General features: G+C 59.0%; 5 protein-coding genes across 5 annotated transcripts; all 5 read left to right on the top strand.

Annotated features, from left to right (window-relative positions):
- Positions 1-2,142: 2,142 nt before the first annotated feature.
- On the top strand, positions 2,143-2,484 carry LINJ_23_0870 (conserved hypothetical protein; the record flags this gene model as incomplete). The annotated part of the gene is made up of 1 exon (XM_001465725.1): positions 2,143-2,484. The coding sequence occupies one exon, from the start codon at positions 2,143-2,145 to the stop codon at positions 2,482-2,484; it is 342 nt and encodes a 113-aa protein (XP_001465762.1).
- A 1,318-nt stretch (positions 2,485-3,802) lies between these two features.
- Positions 3,803-5,128, top strand: LINJ_23_0860 (ERG10; the record flags this gene model as incomplete). Its single annotated transcript, XM_001465724.1, has 1 exon — positions 3,803-5,128. The coding sequence occupies one exon, from the start codon at positions 3,803-3,805 to the stop codon at positions 5,126-5,128; it is 1,326 nt and encodes a 441-aa protein (XP_001465761.1).
- Positions 5,129-8,729: 3,601 nt separating this feature from the next.
- Positions 8,730-10,784, top strand: PRI1 (putative mitochondrial DNA primase; the record flags this gene model as incomplete). The annotated part of the gene is made up of 1 exon (XM_001465723.1): positions 8,730-10,784. One exon carries the CDS (start codon positions 8,730-8,732, stop codon positions 10,782-10,784), a length of 2,055 nt encoding a protein of 684 aa, XP_001465760.1.
- A 2,202-nt stretch (positions 10,785-12,986) lies between these two features.
- LINJ_23_0840 (oxidoreductase-like protein) lies at positions 12,987-14,111 on the top strand (the record flags this gene model as incomplete). Its single annotated transcript, XM_001465722.1, has 1 exon — positions 12,987-14,111. One exon carries the CDS (start codon positions 12,987-12,989, stop codon positions 14,109-14,111), a length of 1,125 nt encoding a protein of 374 aa, XP_001465759.1.
- A 1,620-nt stretch (positions 14,112-15,731) lies between these two features.
- LINJ_23_0830 (hypothetical protein, unknown function) lies at positions 15,732-18,389 on the top strand (the record flags this gene model as incomplete). The annotated part of the gene is made up of 1 exon (XM_001465721.1): positions 15,732-18,389. The coding sequence occupies one exon, from the start codon at positions 15,732-15,734 to the stop codon at positions 18,387-18,389; it is 2,658 nt and encodes an 885-aa protein (XP_001465758.1).
- Between the last annotated feature and the right edge of the window lie 643 nt (positions 18,390-19,032).

The following is a 19,032-nucleotide window of genomic DNA, read 5'->3' as shown; positions in this document are numbered from 1 at the left end:
ACACACACACATACATACTCTCCTTTCGGTATTTGTTTTTCTTCGTCTTCTTTTTCTTTGATTGCCGGGTCTTGCTGAACTCTATGTGTGTCTATGGGTATGCATATATATATACACACATATATGTATGCGCATAGGTATAGGTACACATATATGCTCATATTTGTGTACTTCCCCAACCTCTTTCTTACTCTCTCTCGGTTCCTTCTCGATTGATGAGTACGTCTGTTTTCACTCTTTAAATGGACACTTCGACATACCTAAACACGCGCGCGTTCTCTCTTTTTTTTTTGGTTCTTCCTTACTTTCTCATTCATTGTCCCTTGCCCTCCTCCCTCTTCTCCAAACCCCTCACACTCTTCTTCCCTTTCCTCTTCGCCATGTATTATTTTTCCCTTTTTTTTGTGTGTACGTGTGTCTTTGAGGATATGCGCTGCAGGTGCGCTTATTCTTGCTGTGGCGGTGGCGGTGACTGATGTTGTTCGTCGACGCGTGTCGACGTGTCTCTCTTACAACCTCGCCGTTACGCGTATACGTTTGTGTAAGAGTCTTTCTTTTTCTTTTGACTCCTTTTCACTCTCTCTATATATTTCCCCTTTTATCTTGCTCGTGTTTCTTTTCTCCATTTGTTGTTTTCCATTTCTATCTCCATCTCTGCCCTGCCTTTCCCTCCCTTCCATTTCCTTCTCCCTCCATCGTTGTCCACCACCACCCCGTCAAGCACGCGGTCGCACACAGGCGTGTCGGCTACACCTTACGCCCAATCTGATGCCTTGCCATTCATGTCACGCGGATTCCCGTGCTCGTCCCCCATTTCCATCCCACGCTCCCTTGCCTAAGCAAGTCGCTCACAAGACACCAGCCTCGCTATATTTACCATCCTTGCATCCTTGCTCTTTGGACGCCGTGGCGGGCGAACAAGCCCGCAGCAACAACAACGAAAAAGTAGCGGGAAGACTTCTGCATTTTCATATGTATATATATATGTGTGTGTGTGTGTACGTGTGCATGTGTGCCATATTTTGTCGGTGCGTGCGATTTCTGTTCACGGAACGAATCCTGTGCACAAACACGGTGTATATATATATATATATGTGTGTGTGCGTGACGAGGTGGGCTTTGCACACAGGCCGATGGTGGGATTGCATTTTCGGCGGCATCCATCCCACGAGGACGGCATGCTCGTCTTTGTGCCTCTTTTGCGTTTCTGTGTGTTTTCATTCCCCCGTTTCGGTTCGCTCCTCTTTCCCTGTGCGTGAGCACGCGAGCTGAAGACGGACTGAAATCCATTTCTCTCTCCCTCATTCCCCAGCGCTGTAACTAACGAGAAGAAGCGTGGTGACAGCAGCAGCACGAAAAACAGAGAGAAAAAAACGAAGAATATAGGCATTTGTGCTGAGTACGAGCTCGCCAGTGAAGCGGTTTCGGTACAATGAGAAAGAAGTGTGGATAGTTCTGCCTCACTGAGTTCAAGCCTTGCTTAAGGGCCGTTCGACGTGCTAGAACTGCACCGTTGCGCAGCGGGTTTTATGCGGTCTTGCATTCACCGTCTCACTCACCTCCAGCTCACCTGTAGCGGCATCACTGCATACACGGTGCAGGCTCGCTGATGGCCACCAAGCGATGGCGGGGAAAGAAGTGCTCGAGTCTCTCAGCATCTTCACCGTGGCCCGCGTACGTGTGCGCCTGCGTGTTTGCTGGCGGTGTCCCTCGCCCTGTTTTACCAGCCACCCATTTCTTCTTGCCGTTTACGTGCACTTCACTTCCTCTCCGGCGTTGCTCTCGCGAAGGGGGAACATCCACCGCCCTTCATCACAGCGCACCAGCTCACTCGAAAGCTGACACGCACTCCTTTCTATAGGATAACGGCTTACCAAAACACCTCGGGCAGTGGCCAATAATCTGCTGTTGTACAAGTAGCTCCGTAGGAATAGCGTTAGCGAAAAAGAAGACGGGGAAAGGTGGCTAAGGCACACCAGCCGTCACCTGTTTTTCTTTTTAGATTGTATTCCCGTCAGCGCCGTCCTCGATCGCCGCCAGAGGACACCAGAGACGCCACTCGCACGTAGCGGAATCCCGTTGTATCGTCGTAGCCCCTTTCCAAAGAGCGGCTTGCATCTCCCCTAGAAACCAATAGCAACCATGGGCCTCGATACGTGGAAGACATTTCCGAAGATCCTGTCGGAGTACCCCAAGCACGGGGTGCCGCTGCCGTGCTCTGATCAGCATCCGCGGCTGCCGTGCCCCGAGACGCGCTGGGCCCGCGATTTCTGCCTTGCACAGGGCGGCAACTGCGAGTATAAGATCGAGGCCCACTTCGACTGCCTTGAGCAGCACTACCCGAAGGAGAAGGTCGATGAGCTGCGCAAGATCTTCAAGCCCAGCACCCTAGACTACCCCACCTCCGACACCTACATCCGCTACCGCCACTACTACATTGGCGCGCCGTGGATGTCCAAGAACAACTGGGAGGGAACGCGCTAGACGGAAGCCTCGCATACACACTCACACGCATGCGAGAGGGACCGACCGCACAGCACTGAGGTCAACATCCGGCAACGTCTCCTTCCCCCATCCTCTCTGGCCGTCTTCTCCGCTCTCTTTCTCTTTCTACGGAGGATATTGCCCCCCCCCCCCTCCCCCTTCCTCTCCTCCTCCGGTCTCCCTGCTCACCTCTCACACGCCATCGAGAGTCAGGGAGGGTGATGGCTGAGGCGAACGAGTACGGGTGACTTTACTGGTGCCCCCTCCCCCCGCTTCGTGCGGCTCTCTCTGTGTGTAGTGGTCCGTTGGGGAACGTGCAAGAGTGCCGCTGTTCCTGGGTGTTTCTCTTGCTTTGCCTTTGCCTCGGACTCGTATGACCGAATGCGCTCCCTCGCAGGCGCCAACCGCCGATGCGTCAAACCAACGCGGAATTCGATAGACTGCTTTCGCGACCTTTCCAGACCGCCCCGTCGGCTGGTCTGCACCCTCCCTCTCCTCCACACGGTCAGATTGGGAGCACGCTTCGAGGCTGCCCTGCCCCTCTCGTCTGTTGTCGCGCTTCGTCGCGGCAGCCTGTGGGCCTCTCTTTCTCCAGCCCGCGGTACAGGCGCGACCGTAGGAAGGGGCGCTAGAGGCAAAAGATGGGATCGTTGGCCCGTAGCTTTTAGCGGACTGCTGTGAAGAGCGGCATGCCGAGGACATGCCGCTTTTGATAATTCTTCTTTGGTATTCTGAGTGTGGTCGTGATGATGGGACCGGTGCTGCCTTATCGTGCGCTGAACGCGGCGTCGCTGAATGCTCTAGCAGACTCTGTCGCATGATGCGAGTGCGTACTCGCATGCAGATGCGCATACGCTCGCACTGCCCTCCCTTTGACATAAATCCTCCTCTCCCTTCTCTCGAATCTCCCCGTTCTCTCCACAATATCGTGCGCGTGTGGCTCATCGATTCGCGCGTGGGCATGACGATCGAACACCCACACATATATCGCATTTCCCTGACAACCCGTCTTCGAATCCTGCGCACCGGTTCTTTTTCTTCCCCTGTGTGGCTGGAAGTTGTCGCCTATCCGTACGATCATTTAGCTCTCCCTCTTTGCCCAGCGTTTTCTTTTTCTTTTATGTGCTACAGTCCACCATTTTTTTTGGGTTCGCCTCTCTACTCGACCTTTTCAGTGGCCACTCCGCGGCTTCACGCTTGACAACTGTCCATCGCCCCGCCCTCCTCCCCTCTTCCCCATCTTTCCTAAAAACGTTTTTTTTCCACACGCAAGAACAGCGAAGCCTTCACACAACCACACATAAAAGGGAGAAACAATATGTTCCGCTCTAGCTTGACGCACCGGCAGGCGGCGCCCCGCGTGTTCATCGTGGGAGGCCACATCACCCCGTTCGTGGGCAAGGGCAGCAAGCTCTTCATTGACAAGAAGCATCCAGACTTTGGCAAGAAGCAAAACATGACGCTCGAGGAGATCCTCGCCACGACAGTGCAGCACACGATAGGGAACACCGGCCTCAACGGCAAGGAGGACATTGTAGACCAAGTGGTTGTCGGCAACTTCCTCGGCGAGCTCTTCTCGAGCCAGGGTCACCTCGGCCCGGCGGCGATCGGTAGCCTCACTTACGGTCAAGCCGGTGCGAAAAACCCGCTAATGTACAAGCCCGCCATGCGTGTCGAGGGCGCGTGCGCGTCTGGCGGTCTCGCCGTCATATCGGCGACGAACGCCCTCAAAGCCGGCTCGGCCGACATCGCCCTCGCCGTTGGTGTCGAGGTGCAAACGACGGCGACCGCGCGCGTTGGTGGCGACTACCTCGCCCGTGCCGCGGACTACCAGCGCCAGCGCAAGCTGGACGACTTCACATTCCCGTGCTTGTTTGCCAAGCGCATGAAGTACATTGCCGAACACAACCATTTCACAATGGAGGACACGGCGCGCGTGGCGGCCAAGGCGTACGCCAACGGCAACAGGAACCCTCTCGCCCACATGCACACCCGCAAGCTATCGTTTGAGCAGTGCAACGGCGAGGACCCGAGTAACGTGAAGTTTCTCGGCAACGAGACTTACAAAGAGTACCTGCGCATGACGGACTGCTCGCAGGTGAGCGACGGCGGTGCCGGCGTCGTTCTGGCCAACGAGGAGGGCCTCAAGAAGATGGGCCTTAGCCCGAACGACAGTCGCCTCGTCGAGATCAAGTCGATCGCTTGCGCCGTGAGCAACCTTTACGAGGACCCCGATGATGCATGCTGCATGTTCACCTCCCGCCAGGCAGCGCAGAAGGCGCTGTCGATGGCAAACGTAAAGCCGTCGGACCTCAACGTCGCAGAGGTGCACGACTGCTTCACGATTGCCGAGATGCTCATGTACGAGGCGCTCGGGATCGCCGAGTACGGTCACGCGAAGGACCTCATCCGCAACGGTGAAACGACGCTCGAGGGCCGCATCCCTGTTAACACCGGTGGCGGCCTCCTCTCCTTTGGCCACCCGGTCGGCGCCACCGGCATCAAGCAAGTCATGGAGGTCTACCGGCAGATGAAGGGGCAGTGTGGGGCTTACCAGATGAAGAAGATTCCGGCCCTCGGCGCGACGCTGAACATGGGTGGTGATGACAAGACGGCTGTGTCGGCGGTGCTGCAGAACATCTGAGATGCCTCACCTCTAAGCCCCGAGAAAAAGAAAAGGGACCCCGCCGAACGCGAACCACGAATGTGCCCGAGACGCACACGCACAGACGAAGGAGGCGACGTGTCATACGGGTCTCTCTCATCCACCGTCACTGGCGTATCTGTCGCTCTCTCGCCTGCCCTTCCTCCTTTCCATGGCCTTTGCGAGCAATGAACGGACAAGGGAACGCACCGTATGCTAGCACATAGGCGTTGGCGAGAGAAGCGTCTCCAGTCGGACGCCGTCAGCGAGGGAGAGAGAGTAATCGGCTGAGCACGATCACGGAGGTGCAGACACCACGTGTGCTTGCACTCTTCCTGTGTTGCCAGTTTGCTTTTAAGTGAATTTCACGTGTGCGTGTATGTCCGGTTCGTTCCCGCTGGTGTGTTCTGCACGTGTGCTGGCGTGAGGAGGGCCTTGGTGCCACCAAATGGATACAGGGGCAGGACGATCGGGAAGAGGAAAGCGTGTGGGTGGACAGTTCACAGCCGTACTGCTCTCTCCCTATTGCACCGCTCGCTGCAGCGCTCATTCGAAAAACAGCAAAAAGCGGACGCGTGCCTCCCCGGTACGCCGTCCGCCCCTCCTTTCCCACCTCATCCCTATTTCGCAACATTTATGTTTGTGCTTGTCACGGAAGCCCTCTCTCGTCTTTTTCACCGATACAACTATATATCTGTATATCTATATATACTTGCTTATATGCGAGCGGGCCTGTGCTTGCCGTCTCCTCCACCCCCCTCCTACCTCCCTTCCCTCGCCGACATTACGGACGCATGCACGCACTCACGGAGGCACCAGCGTGGGAAGAGCAAACAAAAATGATAATCAACTGCAGCAAGCCTGACACGCCACCTGGAAGGACGGTGAGAGGGCGAGTACGACAACCAAGCGAAGTGCCCAGAGGACGCGGTGCCAGCATCGGGAGGTGGGCGAGCGAGGGTGTGGTGGGCGGAGGGAAGGAGAGGAGAGAGATGTAAGCGAGCAGAGAGCGCACCAGCACTCCGAGAATATCTCACATTGCGTATATATATATATTTTTTTTTTCTGCCTTTTTATTTTCATTGTCATTTTTATTATTTCTTTTTTTTTTTGATTTTACGTTTAGGCCCTTTGGTGCTTCGCACAGTTCCGCGAGGACACCGGTCCATACTTTGCATTCATGCAGCGTCGGGTAGCTGACGGTGACACGACGGAGTGCAGATGGTGTGCTGCCTGCTGTTCCGCTAGCACTGTGGTACCTCCACCTTCGCCAGAGCCTCTGTCTCCGCCTGTGCTTGCTATGAGCGCATCCGGCCCGGCATTGTGCCCGGTATGCCACGCGAGATTCGCGAATCGCTCCACGCTCAGAGCACAGGTCGCTTCAAGCTATGGTCTTGCACGCAGTGACCTGGCTACGCACATCTCACGTCTGCTGCACGCGCTTCCCCTATTGGGGGTGTACGGCTGCCCCTCCCCCCTCCTGTGACATGGACGGAAGTGGAAGGTGAAGACGGCGGGCCCTCCAGATAACCACGCCGCCCTGAAATAGGTCCTATGGTACGAGAATGCGAGCACGGTGCGCAGGCGCTGCCATGCACAGCTGGCACGGTGTTCTGCATCGAAGCGAAGCGCCCAGAGCTGAGAAGGGCAAGAGTGACCGGCGAGCGAGGCGCGAGGAGACCCGCACCAATCAGCCCCCCGTGCATGTGTGCGAAGTATGCAGCATCACCTGCGTCCGACCGTGTGGGCTGATGAGGCACCAGTGCTGGGAGCATGGCGAGAACACGCCGACGCACAGCATCGGGCCCCCCAGACTCCAACGTAACGAGTGTCCACACCGTCTTGTGGAATGCCGCGGCTTGAAGCGATTCAGAGGGAGCAGCATGGTACACAGGCAGAGCGCAGGGCCTCCGCGGTCCCTGGCCTGAAGCTGGCCGACTTCCTCCTTGGGCTCGTCCGGCATGCGCCCGGACCAACCACTGCTACCCGCCCGACAGACGCCGCCGCTGGTGCCGCTCGAGCAGGGCTCTGAGCGCGGCCCGCTTGGATGGCGGCGTGCAGCGCACGCGCGACGAAGGGATGCGGAAGGACGAGACGAGCCCGTCGGCCGCAGCGCGACCGCGGGAGGCGGACGCCTCATCCTGGGCGACGCGGATGGTATCCGTGGCGCCCCAGTGTTGGGTGGACTGTGGTTGCATACGTGTATTCGCTGACTTTTTTCTGGTCGCATGGGTACGCGCAAGAAAAATGTCGTCGTTTTTTTGTTTTGTTGGCTCTCTCCGACGGGCATACGCTTGACGCATCGCAACAAGAAAAAGGCTGCCAGTGAAGTGCCACTCAATGAACGGAAAGTGAAAGCGCTAAGGATGCAACAGCGCACATTTACGGGAGATGAGAGGTCCCTTCTGCACGGAAGCACACGCGCATAGGCTCAGTCACACGAGCGGGTGACTGTGCGCAGTGAGGATCGCAGGCGCACGGTTATTTGAGGTTGGGATTAAGAATAGGGAGGCGGCGGCCCTTTAACCTTTTCCCAGGAAAGAATGGTGTTCGGTGTTGCCTGCCATTTCACGTGCGTGCAAGTGTATGGTGACCGGAGCTGCTGTGTTCATCGTTTGAGTGCGCCATGGTTGTTAGAGGTCCTCCACGGCATTGTTGCCTCATCAGCCTTTGCGAATCGCTGTGCACCTCCCTCCTTTCCTGTGTCCTGGCGGCGAGATAGACACCCCATCTGCCGTTGTGCATGGCGACTCTCCTTCATGTTCATCCTGTTTCGTGTGTTCTCTTTGCTTTCCTATTTCGCCTACACAGCAACAGGCGCACCCATCTTTCTTCCTCGGCCACTAATATCTCGCCACGGGGTTGTGCTGCAGCGAGACCAATACCTCGATTCCGCTACGCGTGAAGAGCGAAACCCCGACTCAACGCGAGAGCTGAGGGATTCTTTAAATTGGTGTGGGCGCGCGGGAGTCGGCGAGATTTGCACGAAAATAAAAACAGCGCCGTCAACACCCGTGAAAGAGGTGCGCGTTTCGCACCTGCTGAGATCTGACCGCCCTACGCCACCAAACTGCACGTGCTCAACTCAAAGTGCACGTTGGCTTCTCATCGTATACCGCGCGGTGTGCTTGCTCGTGCCTTACCCCCCCTCCTCCTCTTCTCCTCTCTCTCTCCGCTTCCTTACATCAAGAGCGCGCCGATCGGCATGGAAAGAGGCCCTTTCAAAAGAGGACAGAGCACGTGAGAAGCGACGCGGCGGCGCTAACAGCATCATTCACAGGCAGGAAACCGTTTGCGAGACACGCTCAGCAAGCGACCAAGCCACCACTAAACGCTCCTCCACATAGACACCCCACCCCTTCCTTCCCATACACACGTGCAGACAAACATCCATACAAACATCTACCCACGACGTGCGTGCGACGCCATTTTCTTGTGTTTGCGACTCCACCTCCCTTTCTCTTCGCAACACCCGTGCTGAAGACAGGACGGAGTGCGTCTCGCACAGAACGCAGCACGCTTCGGACCGACCCCATCACCGCAGCCGTACCCACCGCGCCATAGAGGAAAAGCACGCAAAAAAAAAAGACAGGGGACAGCGATGCAGCGTCTTACGTCTGCCCGACTCTTCAAGGGAGCATTCAACGCGGGCCAGAAGCGAACCACGAATGCTTCCGCAGGCGCGGCCGCGGCCGCCTCGCGTCCCCAAGCATTGCCTCAGCCCCACCAAGCTTCTACAATGACGCCGCCGGCGGCTAAGGCAGCCGCCGCGGCGCCACAGGCTTCCTTGACCCGCTCTGCATCTCTCGTCGCACCCCCATCGGCATCGGTTCCGCCATCGGGCGCGGCGGCGGGTGCGGCGCCGCCAATGCGCAAAAAGAAAATCATCCGCCGCATCATAAAGCGCAAGAAGGCGAGCGCCGGAGCCGCCACCGTCGAGACTGTGCACCACGCAGCAGCCGAAGCAGTCTCTCAGCCGGCCGCACCGGCAGCGCCGAGCGAGCCCGCTTTTGCAGCTGCCACGGGTGCCCAGCCGCCGCGTCGTGGTCTGGCGATGCTGAACGAGATTCGAAAGCATCCGGAAGGTTCCATCGAGGAGAAGCCGCATGTCATTACGGAGCAACACAGCGAAGAGACGGCCACTCCCCAGAAGCAGTACCATGAGCACACACATGACCACCACGTCGAGAGCCAGGAGACTGAGAAGGCTCATGAACACCACCACCATCATGACGCGGTGAGTGAGAAGGCCACGAGCAGCAGGTACAAGGCTTCATCAGCCGAGGCAGAGACGGACGCCGCCGCGAGGAGCGACGACATGTATGACGCCATCTACAACAACGGCACGTCGTCATCGCGGAAGACGGCGATGGTGAAGGGCTACCGCATTGATGAGGTCGGTGCGCTATGCAGCTCGTCGGATGCCATGTTTGCCCGACGTCTCCCGTCCGGCGGGTGCCAGTTCTTCGCATGGCCTGGTACGCCGCTGCCCGTGGCAAGCTCGGCGATTGTGTCGATGCCGGACACGATCCGCACTGTGCATGCCGTCTTTGGCCGCGCCGGAACGCCGATCGACATTGTGATGGATATCGACGCTCAGGTGCCGCAGGAGTATTGGACAATGTCGAAGATTCGCGTCTATCAGCGCAAGGTGCTAGATGACGTGCTGACTCCGCTGAAGGAGGAGATTGAGAAGATTGGCGAGGAGATCGAGACACAGGTTGTGCTGCAGTCACCGAACCTGAAGAAGGCGTCCTTTCACGTGCACACGCGACTGAAGGATGCGGCCTTCGCAGACTTCTACTCCCTCCACGGATTTCTCTTCCGCTTTCAGGATCGACTCCCGAATGTCGACCTACAGATTTATCGGCCGAACGGCATGCTACGCATGTTCAGCTGCATGAAGGAGAACCGCACGAGCGCCATCATCGTCTTTGACGAGCCCAAGTGGAACATCGGCTTTCCGGGCGGGAAGGTGAGCGACGAGCAGGCGGCGTTACACTCCATCTGCGTGCGCGACCCGTCCACGTTCTCGCGCGTGCTTACCTTCGAGGCACCGCGGCAGCACAACATGCCCGCGTACGGCGGCAGCAAGGGAGCGTGCGGCGACGGCAACGAAGGTGCCCTCCGGCCGCCGCAGGTGCTGCTGCCACGGACGGAGAAGGAGGCAATTGAGAACGCGTCTCGATGGCTGCGGCAGGCGACGGAAGTAGAGGTGGGAGAGTGGCGCACGTGGATCGGCCTGGGGCTGTGCGCCTACCGTGTGGCCTACCAATTCCGCAACGCCAGGAATCTGCCTCGGCCGGCCATGGCAGAGATGCTCGACGCGTGGACGGAGGCAAGCCGCAAGTGCCCTCTCAAGTTCCACAGTGGCGAATGCGAGGCGCGCTGGGCCGCCTTCGACCCCGAGAAGCTTGGCAGCTACTCCGACTGGTGGTCAGCGTACAAGCGCCTCGGTCGCTTAGAGGTGCCGATGCGCGAAGCCATGGAACGTGAGGCCGCGTTTGCCGCGCGGTGCGCCTCACGCTATCAGGCTGCTCCGGCAGCTGAAGTGCCCCTCGCACCAGAGCCGCTGCAATTCGCCGCTGCCGCTGGAAGCGTGACGTCGGCGTCGCGCAAGATGAAGCAGCAGAAGAAGGCGTTCCGTCGAGCTTAGGAGGGTGCGCTCACGTATGTGGTGGCTGGATGTCGGCATCCTCCTTGCCATCCAAGCGTGTTTACAAAAATTCCTTGCTGTCCGTAGCATGATGCCGATCTCTTTGCTGTTGTTTATGCTTCGTGTGCGAAGCCTCTCTGAGGGGCCCCATCGTGGTTGTCGACTTCCAGTGCCCCTCCCCGCCTCCCCCCGTTCTCAATATCTTCTCCCTACCGTTTCCTGTAAAAGCCGGGCTGCGGACTCCTCCCCTCTATTTCTTTCGTGGAACGGGATACGCTTGCCATGCGGGATGCGTTGAGGTTGTGTATGTGTGTGTATGTGCGTGCCGTCGTGGTGCGTGCGTGTGCGTGTATTTTTTCGTTTTCGTGATGGGGCTGTCGTGCACGTTCGTCTTTTTCCTTCGGTCGTTGTGTGGTATCGGCCCGCTAGAGATGGGCCGTCTTCATTTTTCGTGTTTGCGCGATGCCTTTTTCAAGTTTCACAGGCGCGCTCGCATCATAGAAGGCGCTTTCTTCGTGCCCCCCCCTGTTCCCCCCGCGGCACTCCTTCACGTTCTCCCGCGCTTTTCTGTCGCCGCTGCACCTCCCCCTCTCCCTCCTCCTCGTCTTTCCTGATGTGCACGCACTGGCGGAGAGAGCCACGCGTGAATAAAAGGTGAAGCCGTGCTGTGAGAGAGAGAGACGACAGCGCCGGGGCAGCACACGAAGCGGACAGGAGTTGAGCCAAGAGAGGCGGCGCATGGACAGTGCTGGGGACAGTGGGGACGTCGGGTGGACGATGACGCACGCGTGTGCGTACGTTTGTGCGTGTGTGTGTATGCTGCTTAGAGGTTTGCATACGGGAGATTTTTTTTTTGGAGTTGTCGCTTCTCTTCGAGTTCGGAGGGCGCTGCTGGAGGTGGTTCGTGACGGACTCGTTGACGCCGATGGAAGAAGTACCGAGAGGGAGGAGGGGGTGGGGACGGCATGCGTGGCAGAAAAGTTTGTGAGGGATTCGATGCTGCGGCGTCGCGGTGGTAGTGGCGTTGCGCTCCACGTGAACTCGACAGCGTTTCCTCGCGTTGCTGTGTTTTTGCTCGCGTTCTTCTCCCTCTCCCACTTCGGATCGACTGAGCCGCTTGTATTCTCTCCTCTGCTCTGTTTTGTCTTGCCTTCGTCGCAGGTGGGAGAGTGGAGCGGGGCGTCCTTTCCGGTGAAAAGAGTGCTCCACGGTTGCCTTGTGTAAGGCGGGCGCATAGAGGTGCGCGTCTTGTTTGCGTGTACGCCTCTACGCCTCTCCACATGGTGCTCGGCGATGGCGGGGGCGTCCGTCTCTGTTTCAGCATCGAATTTCTTTGAAGAACTGCACAGATGCCTCCCTCTCCTTGGTGGGAAGCGGTGACGGCGACAGTCGACGACCGCTGTGATCACCCTCTGGGCGCGCACCTCTGTGGGCATGTGCTGGGACGTTCCGGCGCATTCACTTGCGCTCGTGTGCGAAGAACAAAGGTTAAGGTGAGGGTGGGGTGGGTGGGGGATGGGAGAGTCATCTGCAGCAGCCTCCTCAACATACATCCCAATCACCATTGCCACCCCACCGATGAGCACGCGGAGCATCTTTTTCTCTCTCTGTGTGAGTACGAAGGAGTTCACTTGCACACTGCGTGTGAGCGCGCGCTAACGGTCGACGCGTACATTACACTCGCGGCGGTGAAGGTGAGGAGGCAATTCGCAGAGGGCAAGGCTACCGTGAGGGTCGCCGGTGCCTTTCACAGCTTTCGCCCGACGCTTGCCGTGTCGCCTCGCCTCGCCTCTTACACTCCTTTTCGCGCCTAGGATTATTATTATGTCTTGTGTGTGTGTGGGTGCTTGTGCCATACTTCCTTCTGGGGTACGGACACGAGCACAGAACACTCATGCACGCGTGCAAGACTATGTGGCCCACATTCTATCCTCCTCTCTACTCCTTCTCCCTTGCGACGCGCGCGGCGCGGACATGCACGGCTGATTCTCGAAGCGCGACACCAACGCCTCTTCCCCCTCCTCCTGAAAAAAAAAAGGCGGAGGACACGCCACCACAACAGCAACAAGGCCGATACACACGACGGAGTGTCGCACTGTCTACTTGGACAAACAGGGGAGGTTATTGTGCAAGCGCTCACTTATCCACATACATGCAGACGCAAACTCGGACGCAGATCCGAACGCATATTCACGGCACAACATGAGTGCATCAGCTCCTCGTATAGGCCTCCTCGGGGCCGCTAACATTGCCTGGCGCGCCTGGGCCGGCGCTCGCGCGAACGGCATGTCGGTCACCCGCGTCGGATGCCGCGATGTCGATAGAGGGCGCAACTTTGTGGAGCGGGTGTGCGATGCGCTCAAGATCGACGAGGCGGCCGTTCCGGCGGTTTGCAGCTACGAGGAGCTTGTGTCTGCTGCGGATGTGGATGTCGTTTACATTGCCATTCCCGTGAAAGCCCGTGACCACTGGGTGAGGGAGTGCATTAAGCACAAGAAGCACGTGGTTGGGGAGAAGCCGCCGGCCACCGATGCTGAGATGCTGCGCTCGTGGATCGAGGCGCTTGACCAGCAGAATCTGCTTTACATGGATGGCACAATGCTCTCGCACGGCAAGCGGGTGAAGGAGGTGTGCGCAGCAGTGAAGCAGATGGGCGGGCCGGTGAAGCACATCTTCGCCAACGTTACGCTGGGTGGTGACGAGGCCTTCCTGACAAACAACATTCGCACTAATCCAGAGCTGGAGCCGCACGGCGTCCTCGGCGATCTCGGTTGGTACTGCATCCGCTACGCGCTGCACCTCATGGACTTCCAGATGCCGACCGAGGTGACGGGCCGCATTCTCAAGCAGAACGACAAGGGGGCCATCATCTCCTTTATAGGCGACATGACATTCCAGGTCGGGGGCGAGGTGGCTTTTGTGTCTTTTTTCGTTTCCTTCGAAGCAGCCTTTGAGCAGACTCTGCACATCACCACGACAGAGGGCACGCTGCAGCTAGACGACATGTGTCTGCCCATGACAAGCCGCCCCGAGACGGAGTACTACGAGGTGCACAACAGTAGCTACGACAACGTGTGCGAGTCGCACAACCTCCACACCGAGGTGAAGCACACGGTTAAGGGCGACGCACCGAATTCGCAGTGCACGGAGCTGTGGGGTGACGTAGCTAGAATCCTCTACGCAGACGGCGAGGGCGTCGCGCGGCGGCTCAAGGCGAAGGAGGAGAGCTCGCGTTACTGGGCGACGGTGTCGTGGAAGACGCAGGCTGTGATGGACAAGATGCTTGAGTCTGCCCTTATCGGTCGCAACGCTGCACCTGCTGCGTAGAGAGAGAAGGGGTAATGTCTACGCAGTGGTGTCGACGCGCGTCTGCATGAATGCGCGTGGCGTCCAGGGTTGGCAGCACAGTAGTGTGCAAACGACAAGATGAAGCGTGTCTTTCAGCAGAGATGGCTGCATCAGAGGCTTTTGGAGATTTTCGCGCTTCTTCCTCGTCCGCCGACACGCCCTTTCCTCCTCTCCGTCTCTGTTTTCCCCTCACCGGTTGCGCACTCGAACGGGCGTTTTCGTGGGTGCCATTCGAGCCCCCCCCCCCCCCCCCGCTTCCGCCCTCTTTTTCCTTCTTACGGTTCTCATGGGCGGCACGGTTCTCTCTGCGTTGAGCCTTCTTCTTTGTTCTCTATGCCATATCCCTGGCGTGGTGTTCCTCTACCCTCCTTCTCCCTCCCTGAGTGGACGTTCGCGCCAATGTCGGGGAGAGGGAGAGGGAAAAGGGGAGGGTGAGGAGGGCACCGGCATACGCTCCGCTTGTTTTTCATCGACATATACACATGCACCGTCACCTGCGCACCTCCACACCGCAGCCACATGCACAAAAAGAGAAGGGCCCCTCACTCACACCCAAAGCAAAGGAGGAAGGTACATACAAACAACCAACTGCATCACCACAATACAACAATGGAGGATGAGAGGGCACAGTGCGGAGGTGAAGGCATGCAAGTGCCCATGTGCTCTTGTGCGCGACTCGCATGCCTAGCGTCATTGGGCTGGGCGTATTTGGCTGCAGACCAGCACTTGCGTCTGTGCGTGTGTGCTCAGTGATCATGGCAAGCGCAGCGCTTGGTGCCCGCTTCACATGGCGCCCCCGGATGGCTTTGGAGAAGGGAAAGTGAACAAGTGTGTCCATCCACGTGGCGCTTCCTTTCTCACCTCCGCAGACGCTTGAGGGTGCTTCGCACTTTCTCTTCTCTCGCAATCCTGATCGCACTGGATGTCTCGTTCTCCTGGTGCAATGCCCAACAGCTATCATCCTCTCCGTCTCGCAAACCTGCTCTTCATCTTTCCTCACCTGCCCTCGACAGCTGCTCTTACTGCATGACAGCTCCCAGGGTGACCTGCGCATATGCCACAGCACTCACACGCATTGACGCATCCCTTTCTCAGACCTTGAACCTGCCAGCGGGCTTTTAGGCGGTGCGGCGCGGCGGTACATCTCTCCCACTTCTTCGTTCTTTCCTTCCCCCTCTGCTGTGCTCTGCACACGGGGACGCGTGCGACGGCCAGCGCACCCTCACCCGCGCCGCACGCATCTGCACATGCCCACACCATAAAGTACGTGCACAGAAGCTCCTGCCGGGGGCTCGCCGATTTGCGCGTTCGGAAGCACAGAGGCACACGAGCAGCGCGGCGACTCGTCTGCTTCGGCTTCAGCGGACTCCTCGCTTTGCCGCTGCGGGCATCGGACTTTTGCGCGAGGCGGGCAGAAGGCACCGCCGCCGCCACCCGGAGCCGCTAAGGTGCTCTTCGGTCGCGCTGCATCCTTGATGGATTTGGCAACACACCCACCCACATACCCACACACACCCACACACACACACACGCATAGAGCCACACCCGCTGATACTCTCGATAACCCGAGCCTCTTTCCTTCTCTTCACATTCTCACCCATGAGCTGGGCGGGCTTTAGCGCCGGCGGCCTGGGGAATAGTGGGCGCGTCGCCTCGACGGGGTTTTCTTACCGGGGCAGGGGCACAGGGCGTGCCACTAGCCAATTTTCGGCCGGCTATGCACGTGGCGGAGGTGGTTTCACTGGCTACGGCGGCTACGGAGGTGTCAGCGGCATCGGCAGACCCGGAATTGGTGGTGGCGGGCTGCTGCATCAGGTGAGCAGCGGCGTTGACGGAGGCTCTGAAACGCCCCGTGTTGCCATCATCGGCACAGGTCCAACTGTGTTTCAGCAGTGGTGGGCCATTCACGCCGGCGGCCTCCGCGTCAGCGTCGTCGTTGGCACCGACGACGCCAAGGCGACCCACAGCCGCAACGCCTTAAGAGGTACCGCTGTCGCGGCAGCCGCTAACGACGCGGAGAGGAAGGCGTCGGCAGAGAGGGCCTGTGCAGTTGCGTTGCGATGTGTGCAGTTTTATCGCCTTCCTCAGGCCAATAAAAGCGCTGCGGCGGGGGCAGACAAACCCCTGGTCGACGTGCGGGTGTGTGCTCCAGGTAGCGTGGCAGACCCGGTGGCGGGCGGCGGTGCCGGGGATGAATCGAAGAAGACCAGCACGACAAGCGCCGTCGTCACCTCGTCCATCCTGGCAAGCGCTAGTGCCGCGTCGGTCCCCGCTCAAGAAAAGAAGAACTGCGTCATGGCGACGGCGTGGAGTTGGTTCTTTAGCCTGCTGCCAAGCGGGCAGAGCTGTGAAACGGACAGGAACGGCGGCAGCGGCATCAGAGCACCTTTTTCTTCCTCAGCAGCGGTGACCGGCGCTGGCTCTTGGCCTGCGCGTTCGGGTGCCGCGTCCCTCAGTTCGACTCCTATGGCGACTGACAGCTCCGCGGACTCTCTGGTGGATGATGTGGAGGTCATCTATTTAGTCGACTATGGCGCAGACTTTGACGAGGCTGGTGTTCGGGCGGCGCTGCTGTGGCTGCTTGAGCGCGATAAGCAAATTGTCGTGGAGTGCGCGCTGTCGGCAGAGACGCTGGCAGCCTGTGCAGCCGCTGCAGCGGCTGTGACGCGCGGCAAGCCGGAGATGAAGCGACTCTTTCTCTACCGCGGCGGCGGTTGCCGTCGCGGTTGGTCGGACGCGGCTGTGACACAACTGCGTAAGTCACTCGGCGTGCGGCGTGCCACGTGCAAGACGGGCTGCAAGGCGCCGTCGGTCTCGAGTCCCGCGAAGACCGCGTTGGGTGGTCGTAGCGCCTTCACGACGGTTTCAACTAAAACAGCAGCGCCGGCAGTCGATAGCGATGGCGGCTTCTCGGTATTCGACTTCATGGATTCGCACCTTGGAGGCGCGCTCAAGGATGCCGAGGGGCCAAGTGGTGGCGGCATGGAGAATGAGAGGTCATGCACCGCTAAGAGGTCCGTTACCGTGACACCAACTGGTACCGCAATGGCCACGCTGACTCTGCCAGAGGCAACGCCAAAGGCGGAGACGAAGCACAAGCCTTCGGCACCCGCCCCAACCTCCATCGCTGTGGATGCGGCAGCGAGCGTTGTGGGCGCGGTGCGTCACATCTGTATGGTGGCGATTGATCACGGAAGTCCTTTTTCAATCGGCCCGGCGGCGGTCGCGTCGCTAGGCATCATGGATAGTCTTGGCTGGGACGCCGTGGCGGTCGTGCTGCACCTGCTCGACTGGACGTGCCCTGATATGGTGGTTGGCCGTGTGCTCCGCCGTGCTCCCGACACCCTTGAGCCCCTCTGCGTACAGGCGGAGATGTACTATGGCATTGAAGGGACCGCCAAGGAAGGTGGCGAGGAAAAAGGGTCTGCAGCGGGAAGGGCCGTACCAGCGCGCCCATCCTACCTCTGCGTCTCTCTCCATATCGCCACCTGCGGGAGCAGCATTCGCCACCCAACTGACGAAGACAACGGCGATCGGGGTGTCTTTCAGCAGTCACTGCGCATCATCGGCACCAAGGCCGTTCTCACCGTAGACCACCCCCTTCTTCCGGCTGCCTCCCCTTCCACCGCGGCGCCTACACCGTCGGCCGCGATGACGACAGCAGCGGCCCCCGCCGCCGGCAGCTCGTCTCTGCTCACCGGCACCGCGACTTCCGTAGCATCACCCTCTGACGCCTCCTCAACCGCCACCGCTGTGGCGGCGTCGGGCAATGCCGCGATGCCGACGGCTCCGAAGGTATCGCACAGCTACCGGCTGGCCACTCAAGACATGTCCCCCGCGTCAGGGCAGCGTGAGCGCCGAGAAGAAGAGGTGACCGTCGGCAGCGCTGAGCCGTGCGCTGAGTTCCGGACCTGGCAGCATGTTCGCTCGCAACTGAACGTGACAGCCACATCTGCGTCGCCGAGGAGCGGGGCCGGACTGGGCACCTATCAGCTATACAACTCCCGCTACGCAAATCGTGGTGTTAGCGTAGGATTGGGTGCCAGAAGCGGGTACTACGACCGAGGCCGAGGCACGCGCGGACGCCGCACTGACTTTGGCGGCGGCCTCGATGCCGACCGTGCCGCGGCATCGGGGACGTCAGTCGCGGCAGAAATGGTGGATGCTGAGTCGGCTGCGTTGGACGTGCAGCATGCGTGGCTCGTGCAGGTCGTCGTGGAAAGCATTTTAGCCTCCGCAGCTAAGCCGTCCCTGTAAAGATGCTGCACGGCAGAGAAGGAAAGCAACGAAGAGCGAGGGACCGACCAGACCCCTCTCACGCTCCAAGGGGTCCGTGGTTCCTGAGATTCCGATTCTAGACGTAGATGACACAGATCACGTGCGATGCCTTTCCTGCGCGAGAGTGAAGGACTGCAGACAACTTATGCGATGCATCCGAGGGAGACACCTGGACAGTGTTGTGCCGCGACACCCACGGTGCTTTTCCACAAGCGATCGCACGCAGCAACACTGCGCACGAGCAACGCACCGGGGCCTCCATGGATGTCCCTGAAGGCTCGCCTTTCCTGGTGGGCGGACGACCATACGCGCTGAGCTGGATGGCGTGGCAAATTCGGACGGCTCATCGCACTCACGCATACGTGCAACAACTACGTGCTGCCATGCATAACCGTCATGACAGCCCCACCCAGAACGAGAAAACCCTCATCTGCAGACAGTGCCGTCGTCCCGACGACGCTAATGCGGCCTGCAGTGACACATTCCAGATGCGAAACATGGAGAGAGCGCTCACGCTTTTCCCCACCAGACGCAGCGCAGCAGTTTCTATGCGCCAGCTGCCCGACACAATGCTATTCCCAAACCGGATGAGGCCAACGCGTACAACGCCGCCATCCGCATG

This window comes from Leishmania infantum, chromosome 23 (assembly GCF_000002875.2).
Source record: "Leishmania infantum JPCM5 genome chromosome 23".
In the NCBI taxonomy this organism is placed as follows: domain Eukaryota; phylum Euglenozoa; class Kinetoplastea; order Trypanosomatida; family Trypanosomatidae; genus Leishmania; species Leishmania infantum.
This window is presented reverse-complemented; position numbering and strand designations above follow the sequence as displayed.